This window comes from Brassica oleracea, chromosome C5 (assembly GCF_000695525.1).
Source record: "Brassica oleracea var. oleracea cultivar TO1000 chromosome C5, BOL, whole genome shotgun sequence".
Classification (NCBI taxonomy): Eukaryota; Viridiplantae; Streptophyta; class Magnoliopsida; order Brassicales; family Brassicaceae; genus Brassica; species Brassica oleracea.
In genome coordinates, this window is record NC_027752.1 from 9,497,739 (window position 1) to 9,513,733 (window position 15,995).

A 15,995-nucleotide genomic window follows, 5' to 3' on the forward strand; every position below is an offset into this window, starting at 1 on the left:
ATTAGTTATGATTTTCATACATTGTTATAAAATATATACATATTTACATGTTTCTATTTTTTATCGGTTTTATTCGGTTTATCGGTTATATACCGAACCATATCCAAATCATATGGTTTTTTAAAAATCATATCCATTCGGTTTGTATGGTATATACCAAATCCAAACCATATTATCTATTTCGATTTGGTTTGGTTCGGTACGGTTCGGTTTTGCCGTATTGAACAGTCTAAGCATTTTCATAAGATAACGAGTCGTGTATATTTTAGTCGTAAATATTTTTCAGAAATTATAATGAATTTTGTCTAGGATAAATTTTTCTTTTTTTGTATAACCACCTCGGTGTTATCGAAGGAAGAAGCGACACTAAAGTCAATATTTTATTCAACGCTAAAAGTCTTAAAATTATTAAAATCAATACTTTATTCATTCAAGTGTTGTCCACTGATAGGGCAAGCGAAATGTTCATGCACTTCTAAAAGAACTATAAGGTATTTCTTTTATTCCAACTTACGAGTTACTTCGTCGGATCTGTTAGTGGGATTGTAGATAAGTATGCTACTCTGCTGCTTTGGCTTATACATATATTTGGATTTGGCTGGCTTTGTATTATGTCTTTTTTTTTTTTTTTTTTTTTTTTTTGGGGCGCTCTCTGGAACCCCGGAGGAGTCGAATCCGTGTGCCTTGGGATCCAGTTCACTCTAGTGGTTTACCACTAGGCTATTCTGTCCCGGCCAGCTTTGTATTATGTCTATGTGCCGACTAAATAGAACTAGATAGAACCCAACAAAATACTACACCATATGGTCGAGCGTCGAAAGTGGGGTTGGGTTACTCGGCACTTCGACGGCATTAGTTAGATTGGTATTGATACTTTGAATCATCCATCTTCTACGAATGGGTCAGCAATCTATGCTTCTCCTATCTTAATCTTCTAAGAGTCTGGGCTTGTAATGCTATGGGCCTCAAAAAGCTAACTAAAAGTTCCAGTTGCGGTCTTCTACGGTCACCGTAACTTCCGCGACTGTATAAGAAATGAAATGGTGACTTCACGTATATCTAATCACCGGTCTATCGACACGTACATATATTAGATAACACGAGTTGCTTTATTAATGAACAAAATGTTTCTTGCATCTTCATTTCCACAAGTATTTTATACGTTCATGTAAAATAGTACGTTAGCGTCTTATGACGTGTGCGTGTATAGTAGACCAGAGTAACGCAAGATGACATGATTGAACTTTACTTTTTGAAGAAATTTCAAAACTTTCTTTTCCCGTTTTCTTACCCCAGTAATAATTTCCTTTCGAGTTAAAGTTTTCTTTTTTGGAATAAAAAGTTCTTTGCTTGTAATATACAAATCAAGCTTTTTCAAAGTTCGTCCACATCATTAATTCATTATTAGTAAATATATACTTTTTCTTTTCTTTTCTTTTCTTTTCCTAGCTTTCTGCTGAATTACCACTGTGGAAAATTAACAAATTTGAGAACAAAACCTTACAATAACTATGTGTGTGAATCAAAGCTGCAGATAGACAAGATTTTGATTTCTATAATGGAGAAAACAAATTGGGTTATGTCACGCTTATTATTATTAAACAATACTTAAGTATCTTAGATGTATGAATAAAAATGTGAAAAATAAGATTTGCAAACAAGAATTGACTTTTTTTTTTAAATCGCAACTCCCCAGCGTCGCGAAAACGTTTTGTTCGAGAGGGGGAGAAAGAGAAAGAAGCTCGACGACCAAACTTCCGAAGACTTGAGAGAAATAAAAAGAAGATAATTAATCCTCTGTAATCTCGTATCCAAAGCTCTTCGATCAACGATCCCTTACTCCTCCTACCTCTTTCGTGATCCTCATCAAGAAAAAAAAATCGTTTTTAAAAATTATTTTGGGTTTATGCGTTTGAACAAAAAAAGATTTTGACTTTTTTTGAAATAGCGTAGTAATGAAGCACATTCTGGGTTGATTCCTTTTGAGTAGAAGACATTTGATTTTGTCAAAGCTATTATTTACCTTCTTTGTTTTTCTTTTTTTTTTTAAAAGAAGAAATTCCTTCTTCTTTTTTTCCCTCTAACTCCTTTCTCTATCCTATTCTGTAAAGATTCTTAGATTCTCCTCCAAAGTTTGAAGCTAAAGGGGTGTCTTTTTTAGATTCCCCTTGTTGGCTGGCTGCAGTTTCGTGATTCGATCGTTTCGTGTATCCTCAAATAGCGGAGAAGTAATCGTGTTTTTAGATTCTTTTTGGGGGGGGTTTCGTAGAAGCAAGCATACTGAGATCTTTATCTCCTCCAGGATTTTCTCGAGGTAAGTAAGACGTGATTTTAAAGAAGATCTATAGCTCAAATTACTTTATAGTTCCATGCTGAATTGGTAATTTGTCTGGAGATTGCGTGAACTCGTTGCCCTAATTTGGTTTCAGGTTTTTTAATCATTTGTTTGTAGTTTCAAAAAGGCTGTTTTTAAATGTGTCTTTTTGATGTTTGGAGTTTGAATTAAAGTAGTTTTTATTTGCTGAATCAGAGATCCTACAGAAGTTTAAGCTGCATTGAACTATGAGCAGATAAGAGTTATTAGGAAGACTATGGGTTGGTTTAACAAGATCTTCAAAGGCTCTACCCAAAGGTTCCGGCTTGGGAATGACCATGACCACAATGGCTATTACCAGAGTTATCCACATGATGAGCCTAGTGCTGATACTGATCCTGATCCTGATCCTGATGAAACTCATACTCAGGAACCATCTACCTCTGAGGTTACTATAACTGTCTTTACATATCTCTGGCTGCTTGTACTGTTGCTTCAACATTTTTTTGTTTCCCTTTACTAGGAGGATACATCCGGCCAGGAGAATGAAGACATTGACCGTGCAATCGCATTGTCTCTTATAGAAAACAGTCAAGGACATACTAACACAGGCGCCGGTGAGTCCTTTTTCCTTGCCAAACTAGAAAGAAATATGAATTATGAAACTCGGTTTGTTACATTTAACAGAATAGTGAACGCAGGGAAGTACGCAATGGTGGATGAAGATGAGCAGCTTGCTAGAGCCATACAAGAGAGCATGGTAGTTGGGAATACACCGCGTCAGAAGCATGGAAGCAGTTATGATATTGGGAACGCATATGGGTCTGGAGACGTATACGGGAATGGACATATGCATGGAGGTGGAAATGTTTATGCCAATGGAGACATTTATTATCCAAGACCTACTGCTTTTCCTATGGATTTCAGGTTCACTTTTGATACTCAATTAATCATCTGTAGCCTGTTTAACTTGGTTGAGATGTGTTAAATAACTTATCAAGAACACCTTAGGATTTGTGCTGGCTGCAATATGGAGATTGGGCATGGAAGATATCTGAATTGCTTGAATGCACTGTGGCATCCGGAATGTTTTCGATGTTATGGCTGTAGGCACCCCATTTCTGAGTACGAGGTGAAATCAAGCTTTCTCATTCTTTCTATTGTAGTTAACCTTTGATGTAATGAATAACATGTTTTCCTTTTTTTTCTTAATAGTTCTCAACATCTGGTAACTACCCTTTTCACAAAGCTTGTTATAGGGAGAGATACCATCCAAAATGTGATGTCTGCAGCCTCTTTGTATGTAAATCTTTAGTCTTTTTTTTCCATCATTAAAGTGCCTATTTATTATATCTTCTGTTGATTTTCTTGTTTTCGAATGTAAATTTGTTGTGACAGATTCCAACAAACCATGCTGGTCTTATTGAATATAGGGCACATCCTTTTTGGGTCCAGAAGTACTGCCCTTCTCACGAACACGATGCTACCCCAAGATGTTGCAGTTGCGAAAGAATGGAGGTGAGTTTTTCTCCCCAAAATGTGTCCCACAACAAACATCTGCTCAAAGTCGAAATGTCAACTTTCGCTTTTTTTTTTCTTTGTAGCCACGGAATACAGGATATGTTGAACTTAACGATGGACGGAAACTTTGCCTGGAGTGTCTGGACTCAGCGGTCATGGACACTTTTCAATGCCAACCTCTGTATCTGCAGATACAAGAATTCTATGAAGGGCTTTTCATGAAGGTAGAGCAGGACGTTCCACTTCTTTTAGTTGAGAGGCAAGCACTCAACGAAGCCAGAGAAGGTGAAAAGAATGTGAGTAGCAAAAATAAAAACACAATTATACTTCAGTAAATATATCTCCTTTTTTCACAAGTGTTTTAAGCTTTTCATTGTGTGCTTCCTTAGGGTCACTATCACATGCCAGAGACGAGAGGACTCTGCCTTTCAGAAGAACAAACTGTTAGCACTGTGAGAAAGAGATCGAAGCATGGCACAGGAAACTGGGCTGGGAATATGATTACAGAGCCTTACAAGTTAACACGTCAATGCGAGGTTACTGCCATTCTCATCTTGTTTGGGCTCCCTAGGCTACTCACCGGTTCGATTCTAGCTCATGAGATGATGCACGCGTGGATGCGGCTCAAAGGTGAGTTTCTTAGTTCACTGCTTCTCTTTTTTTCACATTGTTGAATCTCTATTGTGGTCTTGAAAAGGATTCCGGACGCTGAGCCAAGACGTTGAAGAAGGAATATGTCAAGTAATGGCTCATAAGTGGTTGGAAGCAGAGTTAGCTGCTGGTTCAAGAAACAGCAATGTTGCATCATCATCATCTTCTTCTTCTGGAGGATTGAAGAAGGGACCAAGATCGCAATACGAGAGGAAGCTTGGTGAGTTTTTCAAGCACCAAATCGAGTCTGATGCTTCTCCGGTTTATGGAGACGGGTTCAGGGCTGGGAGGTTAGCGGTTAACAAGTATGGTTTGCCGAAAACACTTGAGCATATACATATGACCGGTAGATTCCCGGTTTAAGAACTCAATAGTCTTTTGCTTTTCGATTGTGGTACCCTTTTTTATTTATAGGATCATCATAATTCTTATGTGATTGAATTATATTAGTTATAATCATTCCATGATTCTTTTGTATTTCTATTATCAGATTCAGAGATGGTCCAACCTAAATCGAACCGTATCAAACCAAAGACAAAACCGAACCGAAAACTAAATAACTGGATACTAAATTAAAAGTTTCTCTTGTTGAAAGACTGGAGCTTGAAACCGGATTATCTTACTTACAAGATTGCAATCATTTTGTTTCGGCTTTGAGGCTTGTGCAAATCAAGGAATCTAGATCATGGTCAGAGGCTTTTACGTAAGGTTCCATAACTCCCAATGCTATTTACCTATAACACATTGATTGATGGAGTGATCAAAGGTGGCATTTGGCCGAAGCCATGCGTTTAAAAGACAAGATGGTTGCAACAAGCTTGGTTACATGTCTTTGGATATGAAACAGTTTCATCGCACAAGTCTTTTGGCTGTAACAAAGCTAAAGAACCGACAGTTGTTACTTTTAATTGTTGGAGTTAGATAATGGCCAAACGATTGGATGTGTGAGTCACTGGGCTTATTAATAAGATATGATGATCAACAGATCAAACGAGTAAGCTCTCTATATCAGATTCTTGGTCAGATACGATATTGTAATGTTTTGATGTTTAACAAATGTAATAAATGTGATTGGTTAAGAATTAAGTTGCTTCAGATCAACTCAAGCTACTGTGATTAAAATTGATGGACTACCTCTTTTGTATTTCCTTTCTTTGATGTGAAACAAACCACAAACCTACCTTCGATATGTGTTTCTTATCTACCAAACCGGAGATCTTATCCCAATATGATTTTAAATGGTACTGTTTGAGACACAGGTGGGTCCATTGTCAATACTATTATCACGTGTTGCTTGTAAAAAAAACTCAGAAGTCATTCAACTCGATATTATAGACTTACGAGTCAAATAACTTCCCACTCGGTATACTTTTGATGTAAAAACCTCTTTTTAATAATAATACGAAATGTACGGTTATTTTATTTATTTATTTATTTATTTATTTTGTAAGAAACAAAAATGATGAAAGTATAGGCTCAAAGGTCAAACTATACAGTTAATGTATGATGGGACTTTGCTCGTGCTTTTTCCTTTGCTCTCGCTCATACCACCGACACTCTGTTTCTAGTTATTTCTTATAAAGTAAGCCAATTATTAAACTTTATTTAATCTACTAAACCGTTTGATTTTTAACATTATGGATCTGCATTATAGCCCCTCGTTACTTCATTAAAACGAGCACGTCCGGGGTTACGAATTACTTGCAGTAATCTGTTTTCTTCAAGAACGTTTCTTTCATCCAATATTCAGTTGTTATTTCTAGTACTATTCACTATCCATGCATAAACAATCTCGTATGAATATACGTGGAAAGGAGCTTTTACTATGGTTTGGCTTTCATTTTTCTTTCTTCATATTTTCTTCTTATTCTTCTTTTGGTTTTGTATGATTTTGTATTTTCGTATGAGAAATGGAATTGCAAACTTAATACACGTGCGTTTGTTTTGAAGACGGTTAATAGAACTTCGAAAATTAGGCAACACATGTGCCCCTCAACCTATGAAATATCTACACATAGAATCGGTCCATGGAACAACATCATGTACCTTCTTCCTTTTACAATAATAGATTCTTATAGTTGGAATAACTGCAAATTCTGTCTCTTGAATACCTTTTGTTCCATTTACTCTTATATTCCCCATATCACATATGCAAACGCAAACGCATCCTTTTGCATCTAATAAACTCTCAATAATTATGCAGTCATCTCCAATTGAGGAAAATGACAATGGAAAAAAATGTAAAAATGCTTCTTTTTATCAACAAATATGTCGTTTTATATATAGGCTATCATGTATCGATAACACTAATAAAAACCACTAATCTACTTGCCCTAAAAATTCATTTGTTGGTCATGAATTTCGAAACGCAATCGTTAAAAAAAAACTTCTTTTGTTCCATACGTATATTTGCCCTCATTTGAATGAATATCAAACGCAAACACAGCGTTTCGCTGCCTCTAAACAACCGCCTCCGTTTTGTTGTTAATTTCTATATACTCCGATCAAAACAACGAACAAATGCAAAACGCATTTTGTTTGTCACAATTTATGAATAGATTTACATGGAAAAACAAAAATCACGTATATATTTTTAATGTATGTATGTATGTATGTACCGGTAAAACAAGTAAACCGAACTTGGTCAAGAATCCAAAGCAAACGGCGTTTGAAGAAGATCATACGGAGACCAAAGCGCGTCTAACGGACAAGGCCGACCAGCGTCTAACCTATCCCATGGCTTACCTTTCCCACTCCAATGCAACAGACTCACCGGACCAGGATGCAAGTCTCGGCACAGTCCCCTGAAGTTATCTCCTCCCAAACCGTGCTGATTCCACCTATGATTAACCGGTTTAATCAAACCGGCGAAAACCAACAAAAACGGCGGTAACGAACCGAGCTCGTATATTCTCATTCGCTTTTGCATCGCCATCCAATCCTCGATGCGCGTCGTGTACTCTCCTTCCCGCCACCGCGAGAGATCGATCACCATCACTCCGGTGTTGAAGTAGCAGGCCTTGCGATCGGCGAACGTTAAGGAGAGAGTCGGGTTAGACCAGAAGGCTGAGGTGAAGTAGGAGGTGAAGTTAGCGTTGCAGTACTCCGGCGCGGCGAGGACGGTGTCTCGGCCGAGATCTGTGGCGGCGAGTTTGGCGATGTCGTCGACGAGGATTAGATCGGAGTCTAGGTACACAACGCGGCGGACGCACGGCGGTAGGAGATCGGCGAGGTAGCTCCGGGCGTAGTTCAAGGGACAGTCTAAGGCGGAGCGGATGGAGGAGGAGATTAGACGGGAGACGGAGGAGACGTTGAAGACGTAGACTTTGAACTCGAGGTAAGGGAAAGAGGCGGAGACGGTGGAGCGTAGAGACGACGCGTCGGCGGAAGCGGAGGCTACGAAGTGGAAGACGATGTTTTCCGGGCAAGAGGAGTGTTGGAGGACGGAGAGGACGGCCGCGACTGAGCCGCGAATGTAGGCTGTGTCGAGTGTCATCGCCACGTGGACAGCTCGACGAGAGCAGAATATTGGCTTCGCCGACACGTCATCGTCATCATCTCCGGGATCGAGTATGGGGCAATCAGCAGAATTGTAAAACTGTGGGGCTTCTTTGAATTTTTGAATAATTTGGGAGGCGGAAATGGGATTAGGAAAAACAATGAAGAGAAGCGAGAGGAGAATGAGAAGAAGATGTTGGGACATGTTTTTTCACAGACTCTCACGGTATTGCAAGGTTTTTCTCAACCGAGAAGAGCTGTCTCTCAGACTCTGATCATGTGTGTGTGGGTCTGAGAGATATATATAAAAAGGGTTTTGCTTAGATTTTAGGTTTCTCTATATATTGATTAGATTCCAAGCCCTTTTCATAATTTTATATTACTTCTTTCATGAACATGATTAGCAACTTAAATGATAATAGCTCCTGAAACCAATAATATTGTGTCAGTGAAAAATTTATTTTCTGCTCAAATACCATTTACTGATGAGTTTTAGAATTTGGGATTTTTAATGTTTTCTTATATTATTATTTTAATTAAAGAAATGGGGGGATCTATTACTTCCACATGTTAACCGAGAATCATTGTAGATCCACATTATAGGCTGATGTTATATTAATTGGTGATTAAGTTGTTTAGTAGTAAGGTTCCAGTAGTCTTTGTAATTTTGTTTTATGCTGTTTCCTACACAATGCAAAGAAAGACATGGAAATATATGACATTGATATGTATTTATCAAAATCAAATTCACACACGTAATATACATATGTTTGTCTGCATGCAATACAAACAAATAGTCTTTTGGAATTCGAATTTTGCGGATACATATGTCTCGATGATTTATATAAAAAAAATGTGTGGCTGGTACTAGTACTTGCTATACGATTCAAAATGCACAAGAATAGGGGGGGCTACGAAAACGTGATGAAATGTATGTTTTGAGAATAATTTAACAATCAAAAATCTAAAAATAATATACATACAAACATGACTTGGTTAGTAATTTTTATGGTTGAGATGTTATGTTTAGCTTTAAACTTCAATGTCAATCTATTCGTATTTGTTATAGGTTTTGTTAGTTTTTCTTTGAAGTTTCTATTATGGTCCTTTGTCACTTTCCATGACTATGAAATTCGTAGAGGTGAAAATAAAATAAAATATATATAAATAAATTGGATCAAAGTTTTAAAAGTATAGTAACGCTGGTATGCATTTTACAATATTGCTTCCATGCTTTTTTTTTTTTTTGCTTATTGGTTGTAGGTAGTCTTTTATTTTTCAATGATTGAAATTTGAAATTTTCTTATTCTTCTTTATTTTTTATTTTTTTTTGACAAAGGGCTTATTATTCTTCTTTATTTCCTTAAACTTTTATTTTATTTTCATTTTTGGCTCGTAAAAGGATGGGCACATGGTCAGAGAGCCTTTTGAGTGGGTTTGTCTTGTTTTTTCCTTCCAAATTTTCTAATTATTGTCAGCCTGAACTAAGATTTTAGAATAAACTATTATTGTTACTATCATGTAATAAAAATTAAATCTCATTACAAATAAACTTTAGCTGTAATCGAAAAGGTTATACTATTAGATAACATCGTCCGGGGAAGTTTTGTTATAGAATCTTAACTGTAAGAATTAATATTATTTTATAACTAATTGATACTCATGATTAGTTACTTGATTACAAAAGAAACAAATATCAAGAAGGAAATTTTAGTCCTTAGTTTTAAGCACATAAGCTCGTTTTATTCAGTATCGGTAGTAATTATCTTGAATAGAATTTTAGACTATCAATTATATTAGAAAACCCAGTTTAGACCGGTTCGATACATTATTTATTTATGTTAGATTGTATTTTAGTTTACTCTGATTCAAGGGGTATATATATCATGTACTGTACACTTGATTGTGAGGGGGAATCAGAAACAGTTTGACGATATCTTTTGGATTCTGTTTCACTAATATGGTATCAGAGCAATGCTTCCAGCTCTCTCTGTGATTCCTCTTCTTTCTTCGATCGATTCTTCGTTTTTTCTTCAAATTCTAGCCTCGATCATCCTCATCGTCATCTCCCTGAGCTTCGTTCATCATTAGACGAGCTCGATCTGAGAAAATATGGGGAAACGAGCTGGAAAAGCGAGAACTCGAAGCTCGACACCTGAAGAAAATCAATCTGCTGCTCGTTCGCGTTTCGTGACACCGATTCTTGAAGAACCTGCGATCGCGATACCTAATCACCAATCGAATCGAAGATATAATTCTCGCGAAGACTTTGGATCTAATCTGATGCAAGCTGAACCGTTCGACAGTACTCATAGTCCGTTCTTCCTGCACTCTGCGGATCATCCAGGTCTTTCTATCGTTGCTCATACTCTCGATGGAACAAACTATAATAGCTGGTCGATCGCTATGCGAATTAGTTCGGATGCGAAGAATAAGCTTGGATTTGTTGATGGATCGCTCATTAGGCCTGCTAGTGATGATCAGATTTACAAGATTTGGAGTAGATGCAATAGCATGGTTAAATCTTGGTTGTTGAATGTGGTTAACAAGGAGATATATGATAGCATTCTGTATTACGAAGATGCTGCTGAGATGTGGGAAGACTTGTTTAGGAGATTCAAGGTTAATAATCTTCCACGGAGATATCAGCTTGAGCAAGCTGTGATGAGTCTTAAGCAGGGAAGGTTGGATTTGTCAACATACTTTACAAAGAAGAAGACGTTATGGGAACAGTTGGCAAACACCAAGTCTACTCTGGTTAAGAAATGTGATTGCGAGCAAGTCAAGGAACTGTTAGAAGAAGCTGAGACAAGTCGCATCATTCAATTTCTCATGGGGCTAAATGAGAATTTCAACAACATAGAGCTTGGGTCATAGATTCAGGGGCTAGTCATCATGTTACTCATGATAGATCTTTGTTCTTAGAATACACACTCTTAGATTATACTTATGTGACTTTGCCTAATGGTCTTACGGTTCAAATAGAAGGAATTGGTTTTATACAATTAATTGGTGCTCTCTCTCTGCATAATGCATTATTCATTCCTGCATTTAAGTTCAATCTATTGAGTGTCAGTGTTCTCACTAAAACTCTCAATGCTGAAGTTAGATTTAATGCTTCTACTTGTCTGATTCAGGATCTTACTCGGGAGTTGATGATTGGTCACGGTAATGAAGTCACAAACTTATATGTTCTGGATCTGTTTAGCTCACATTATAATATGTCTTTCACAGGTATGTCTACTGTGTGTGCTAGTTTTATTGTTGATTCGCATACTTGGCATAGACGTTTAGGTCATCCTTCAATGTCAAAGATTGAATTGTTGTCTAAAGTCTTACCTATTAATAAAACAACTTCTAAAGAACGAAATGATCATTGTCATGTTTTCCATTTATCAAAACAGAAACAGTTATCTTTCAAAAATCGCAACAACATTTGTGAAAAAACATTTGAATTAGTGCATATAGATACATGGGGTCCCTTCTCTGTTCCCACAGTAGATGGATTCAAATATTTTCTCACAATTGTTGATGATTTTAGTAGAGCTACTTGGATATACTTGATGAAGCAAAAATCTGATGTGTTAACTATTTTTGTGGCTTTGTTCAAATGGTTGAAACGCAATTTAACACTAAAGTTTGCTCTATTAGATCTGATAATGCTCATGAATTGAAATTTACTGATCTGTGTTTACATAAAGGCATTAAGACATTTCATTCTTGTCCGAAAACACCTGAACAGAATTCTGTAGTGGAGAGAAAGCATCAGCACCTTCTTAATGTAGCTAGAGCCTTAATGTTTCAGTCGTGTATGCCTTTAGATTACTGGGGTGATTGTGTTTTAACTGCTACATTCTTGATAAATAGAGTTCCTTTTCCTGTTTTAGGAAATCGCACACCTTATGAAAAGCTTACTTCTAAAGAACCTGATTATGATGCTTTGAAAGCCTTTGGCTGTCTCTGTTATGTGTCAACTTCACCTAAGAGTAGAACTAAGTTTGACCCTAGAGCAAAAGCATGTGTTTTCTTAGGATACCCCGTAGGTTATAAGGGATACAAGCTACTAGACATTGAGACAAATACCGTTTCCATTTCTCGACATGTTGTTTTCCACGAGGATATTTTCTCTTTTCTATCTTCAACCATTCCTGAAGATATGAAAATTTTCTTTTCTCGTCCTCTTTCCCCATCTCTTTTCGATGACAAGTTGCCTTTTGCGCAGTCATCATCTGATGTAGGGGTGGGCACTTTACCCGATATCTGAAGCTGCACCCGAACCCGATCCGATAAATCCGAACCGAAATCCGAACCGAAGTAGCAAAATATCCGAACGGGTATTGAATTAGGAGAGATTGGATATCCGAACCCGAACGGGTAATATCTGAACCCGAATGGATATCCGAAGATAACCGAACATATGTATAATTAACTATATATTTCTAGTTTACATCTCTCATTCTATATAAAATATTTATATTGATACTACACATACTTTAAGTTCATATGATATACATAAAATTACGGAGAAAATGATTTGCTACTTACTTAAAATGCATGTTAAACTTTTTATTTCAAGAATTAACAAAAAGTTACATCTAAAGTTTAAAAACAATAACCAAAATAATGTCTTTTTTAGTTTCAAAATGTTATGTTCAAACCTATTAACCATTCAACCTATTAAAAATAAAAAAAAATAATTAAGTGAAAGTTATATTTTAAAATACAAGAAATATGAGAAATGAAAAATTTAACTTTTTTCAAAATCTAAATATCCGAACGCGATCCGAAATAACCGAACCCGAACTAAAAATACCCGAACCCGACCTGAAGTACAGAAATACCCGAACGGGTTCTATACCTCTATACCGAAATATCCGAAAATCCAAAATGCCCGACCCGAACGCCCACCCCTAATCTGATGCTCATCACCCAACTGGCGAGTCATCTTCTGAGAACTTAACCATCAATGAGTCTAAGTCTCATCGAGAAAGAAAACCACCTAACCACCTAAAAGACTTTCTTTGCTATAATAGTAATACTAATCATACTACTCCTTACCCTCGTACCAAATATATTTCTTATTCCAAATTATCTGAGCCTTTTCAAGCTTTCATCAAATACCATTTCCAAAATTCCCATACCAACAACTTATGCCGAAGCAAAGAAAGACAAAGTATGGTGTGATTCCATGGGCTTGGAGATTGATGCATTTCAAAGGACTGAGACTTGGAGTATAACAGAATTGCCTCCTGGTAAGAAGGCTGTGGGTTGCAAATGGTTACATTCTATTACGTATAACGCAGATGGCACTATTGGGAGACATAAATCTCGGCTTGTAGCGAAGGGTTACACCCAGCAGGAAGGGATTGACTTTATATATACCTTTTCTCCAATTGCTAAGATGGCGACAGTGAAGATTATCTTAGCTTTGGCTCCTAAACTGAAGTGGTCTTTACATCAACTGGATGTATCCAATGCATTCCTCAACGGCGACCTCAATGAAGAGATATATATGAAGTTGCCGCCTGGGTACGCTGATATTAAGGGGGAATATGTTTCTGCTAGAGCAGTATGCAAGCTTCATAAGTCCATCTACGGTTTGAAACAAGCCTCCAGACAATGGTTCATTAAGTTTTCTACAACTTTACTTTGTCTGGGGTTTGAGACGTGTTTTGGTGATCACACTATGTTTGTCAAACGTCATGACAACAAGTTTGTGGTGGTATTGATTTACGTGGACGATATATTGATTGCGAGTACTGATGATGACTTGGTTGCAGAGTTGAAGTTACAACTAAGTTCAGCTTTCAAACTTCGTGATCTTGGAACTCCAAAATATTTTCTTGGATTGGAGATTGCTAGATCTGAAGAAGGCATCTCTATTTGCCAAAGAAAATATGTGATTGATTTGCTGGAGTCTACTGGTTTTACAGGTTGTAAACCTTCATCTATTCCGATGGAACCAAACCAGAAGCTCTCAATTGAAGATGGTGTCCTCCTCTATGATGCTAAACAGTACAGGAGACTGGTGGGAAAGCTTCAGTATCTGACTTACGCCCAGCCAAATATAACCTTTGATGTCTCGAAGTTAGCTCAGTTCTCTTCTGCTCCTACTGATCTTCACCTTCAAGCCATACACAAGGTGTTGTGTTACTTGAAAGGTACTATTGGTCATGGCTTATTCTATGGATGTGATCTTAACTTCGACATTAGAGGATACTCGGATTCTGATTGGAGTGGTTGTCCTGATTCCCGGAGATCTGTAACTGGTTTAGCTATGTTCGTGGGTGATTCTCTGGTGACTTGGAGGTCGAAGAAGCAAGATACAGTCTCATGTAGTTCTGCAGAAGCTGAATACAGAGCGATGTGTTCTGCAACTAAAGAGATGATGTGGATTGATAAGGTTTTAAATGATCTCCGCATACCTCACTCTTTACCTGCACATCTCTACTGTGACAACACTGCAGCTCTTCATATTGCCAGCAACCCTGTCTTCCATGAAAGAACTAAACATCTTGAAAACGATTGCCATAAGGTGCGAGAGAAGATGAAAGATGGTTTTTTGAAGACAATGTATGTGCGGACTGGAGATCAGCTTGCTGATGGCTTAACCAAGGCGCTTTATCATGCACCATTCCGGGAGATATTGCGCAAGATGGGTGTTCATACCATCTATGAACTCTCACCTTGAGAGGAAATATCAATTATATTAGAGAACCCGGTTTAGATCGGTTCGATACATTATTTATGTTAGATTGTATTTTGGTTTACTCTGATTCAAGGGATATATATCATGTAATGTACACTTGATTGTGAGGAGGAATCAGAAACAGTTTGACGATATTTTTTGGATTCTGTTTCACTAATATAGACCATAATTTTCATCACATAGTAGAAGTTTTATAAAAAAATACAATATAAATTTCATAATTTTCCATTGTAATAACACTAGGTATAACCATGATCATAGGAATAATAAATGCAGAAAAAGAAAGACGCGTGGGCCAAACGTGAAGTGGAATAATATCTCAAATCCTAGTGGCACGACTTTTCTGTCATCACCACCAACCAAATGTAATTATGTAAGTAATTATGCAAATCGCGAGTTCTTCTTTGGGGTTCTCTTTAGTCTTTAGATTTAGACATGTCTTTTTTTTCTGATTCATTTTTGCACTTTTAAGATCATTTTATTTGAAATGAATACGTTCATATTGCAAACACACGCTGTCAACCAGAAAAGTGTAAACATTCGCTATTTAGACACCTCACTGCAATACACCATATAAAAGATAAAATTCATTGTGTAAAATCTCAGCCCTACAACCACTCCTCCTTAGTCCACCTGTTAAAACGTTGCATTTACTTGATAATTTACATGCACAATGGTTTTCAGATATAGTTTCATTGAGTTAAATTTAGAAACTAATGTAAATTTTAAATACGAGAAACAAAAAGAATTAAGATGCCAAATTGATCTGTTGGGCCATCGTTTTCTCTTGAAAATCGCTTCACTTATTTCCTAAGAGAATTGGGTGCGATGAATGCGAGGTTTCATTCTTCCATCTACTTTCATATAGTTTCAAGCAAAACTAATTTCATTTCATCATTATGATTCTCATAATATAAATCTACATTATAATAGGGCAGTTGCATCACTCCTGATGCGACACGTCAGCGATATGTAGATCCCACTTTTAAAAAGTGTGAAAAAATGTCAAGTCTGTGACTCGAACCCGGGTTATTGAGATCTAAACAACAACATTTATACCACTGAGCTAAAAGATTCTTTGTACATTGATGGCTGAAACAAATATATATTTATGAAGGTCGGAAACCTTTGCTTCTTCGGTTTTCTTTGTGAGACCCACACTTATTTATTTTATCTATGATTTATTAAATACTTTATAACTCACGTTTTGAAATGAGATTCATTAAAAAAAACCCAATCAACCTCTTTGGTCTGTAAGCGTTCTCTTCAATGGAAGTTTAGGGCTTTCAATTTTTAATCATC

General features: G+C 36.9%; 3 protein-coding genes across 8 annotated transcripts; 2 read left to right on the forward strand and 1 right to left on the reverse strand.

The window, feature by feature from the left end:
- Positions 1-1,662: 1,662 nt before the first annotated feature.
- LOC106343151 (protein DA1) lies at positions 1,663-4,963 on the forward strand. Of its 6 annotated transcripts, none has more exons than XM_013782291.1 (10): positions 1,663-2,314; positions 2,571-2,762; positions 2,838-2,931; positions 3,007-3,241; positions 3,326-3,446; positions 3,530-3,613; positions 3,713-3,832; positions 3,919-4,131; positions 4,225-4,465; positions 4,533-4,963. In XM_013782291.1, the coding sequence occupies exons 2-10, from the start codon at positions 2,592-2,594 to the stop codon at positions 4,847-4,849; spliced, it is 1,596 nt and encodes a 531-aa protein (XP_013637745.1). In that variant the 5' UTR covers positions 1,663-2,314; positions 2,571-2,591; the 3' UTR covers positions 4,850-4,963. The 6 variants fall into 6 exon arrangements, with proteins under 6 accessions (XP_013637745.1, XP_013637743.1, XP_013637747.1 ...); XM_013782289.1 differs by having other exon boundaries at positions 1,664-2,314; positions 2,531-2,762; XM_013782293.1 differs by having other exon boundaries at positions 1,666-2,314; positions 2,531-2,762; positions 3,016-3,241.
- Positions 4,964-7,007: 2,044 nt separating this feature from the next.
- On the reverse strand, positions 7,008-8,276 carry LOC106343946 (probable galacturonosyltransferase-like 1). Its single transcript, XM_013783309.1, has one exon. It carries the CDS (start codon positions 8,187-8,189, stop codon positions 7,131-7,133), a length of 1,059 nt encoding a protein of 352 aa, XP_013638763.1. The 5' UTR covers positions 8,190-8,276; the 3' UTR covers positions 7,008-7,130.
- Positions 8,277-10,096: 1,820 nt separating this feature from the next.
- On the forward strand, positions 10,097-10,861 carry LOC106344458. Its single transcript, XM_013783833.1, has one exon. It carries the CDS (start codon positions 10,097-10,099, stop codon positions 10,859-10,861), a length of 765 nt encoding a protein of 254 aa, XP_013639287.1.
- Positions 10,862-15,995: the final 5,134 nt, after the last annotated feature.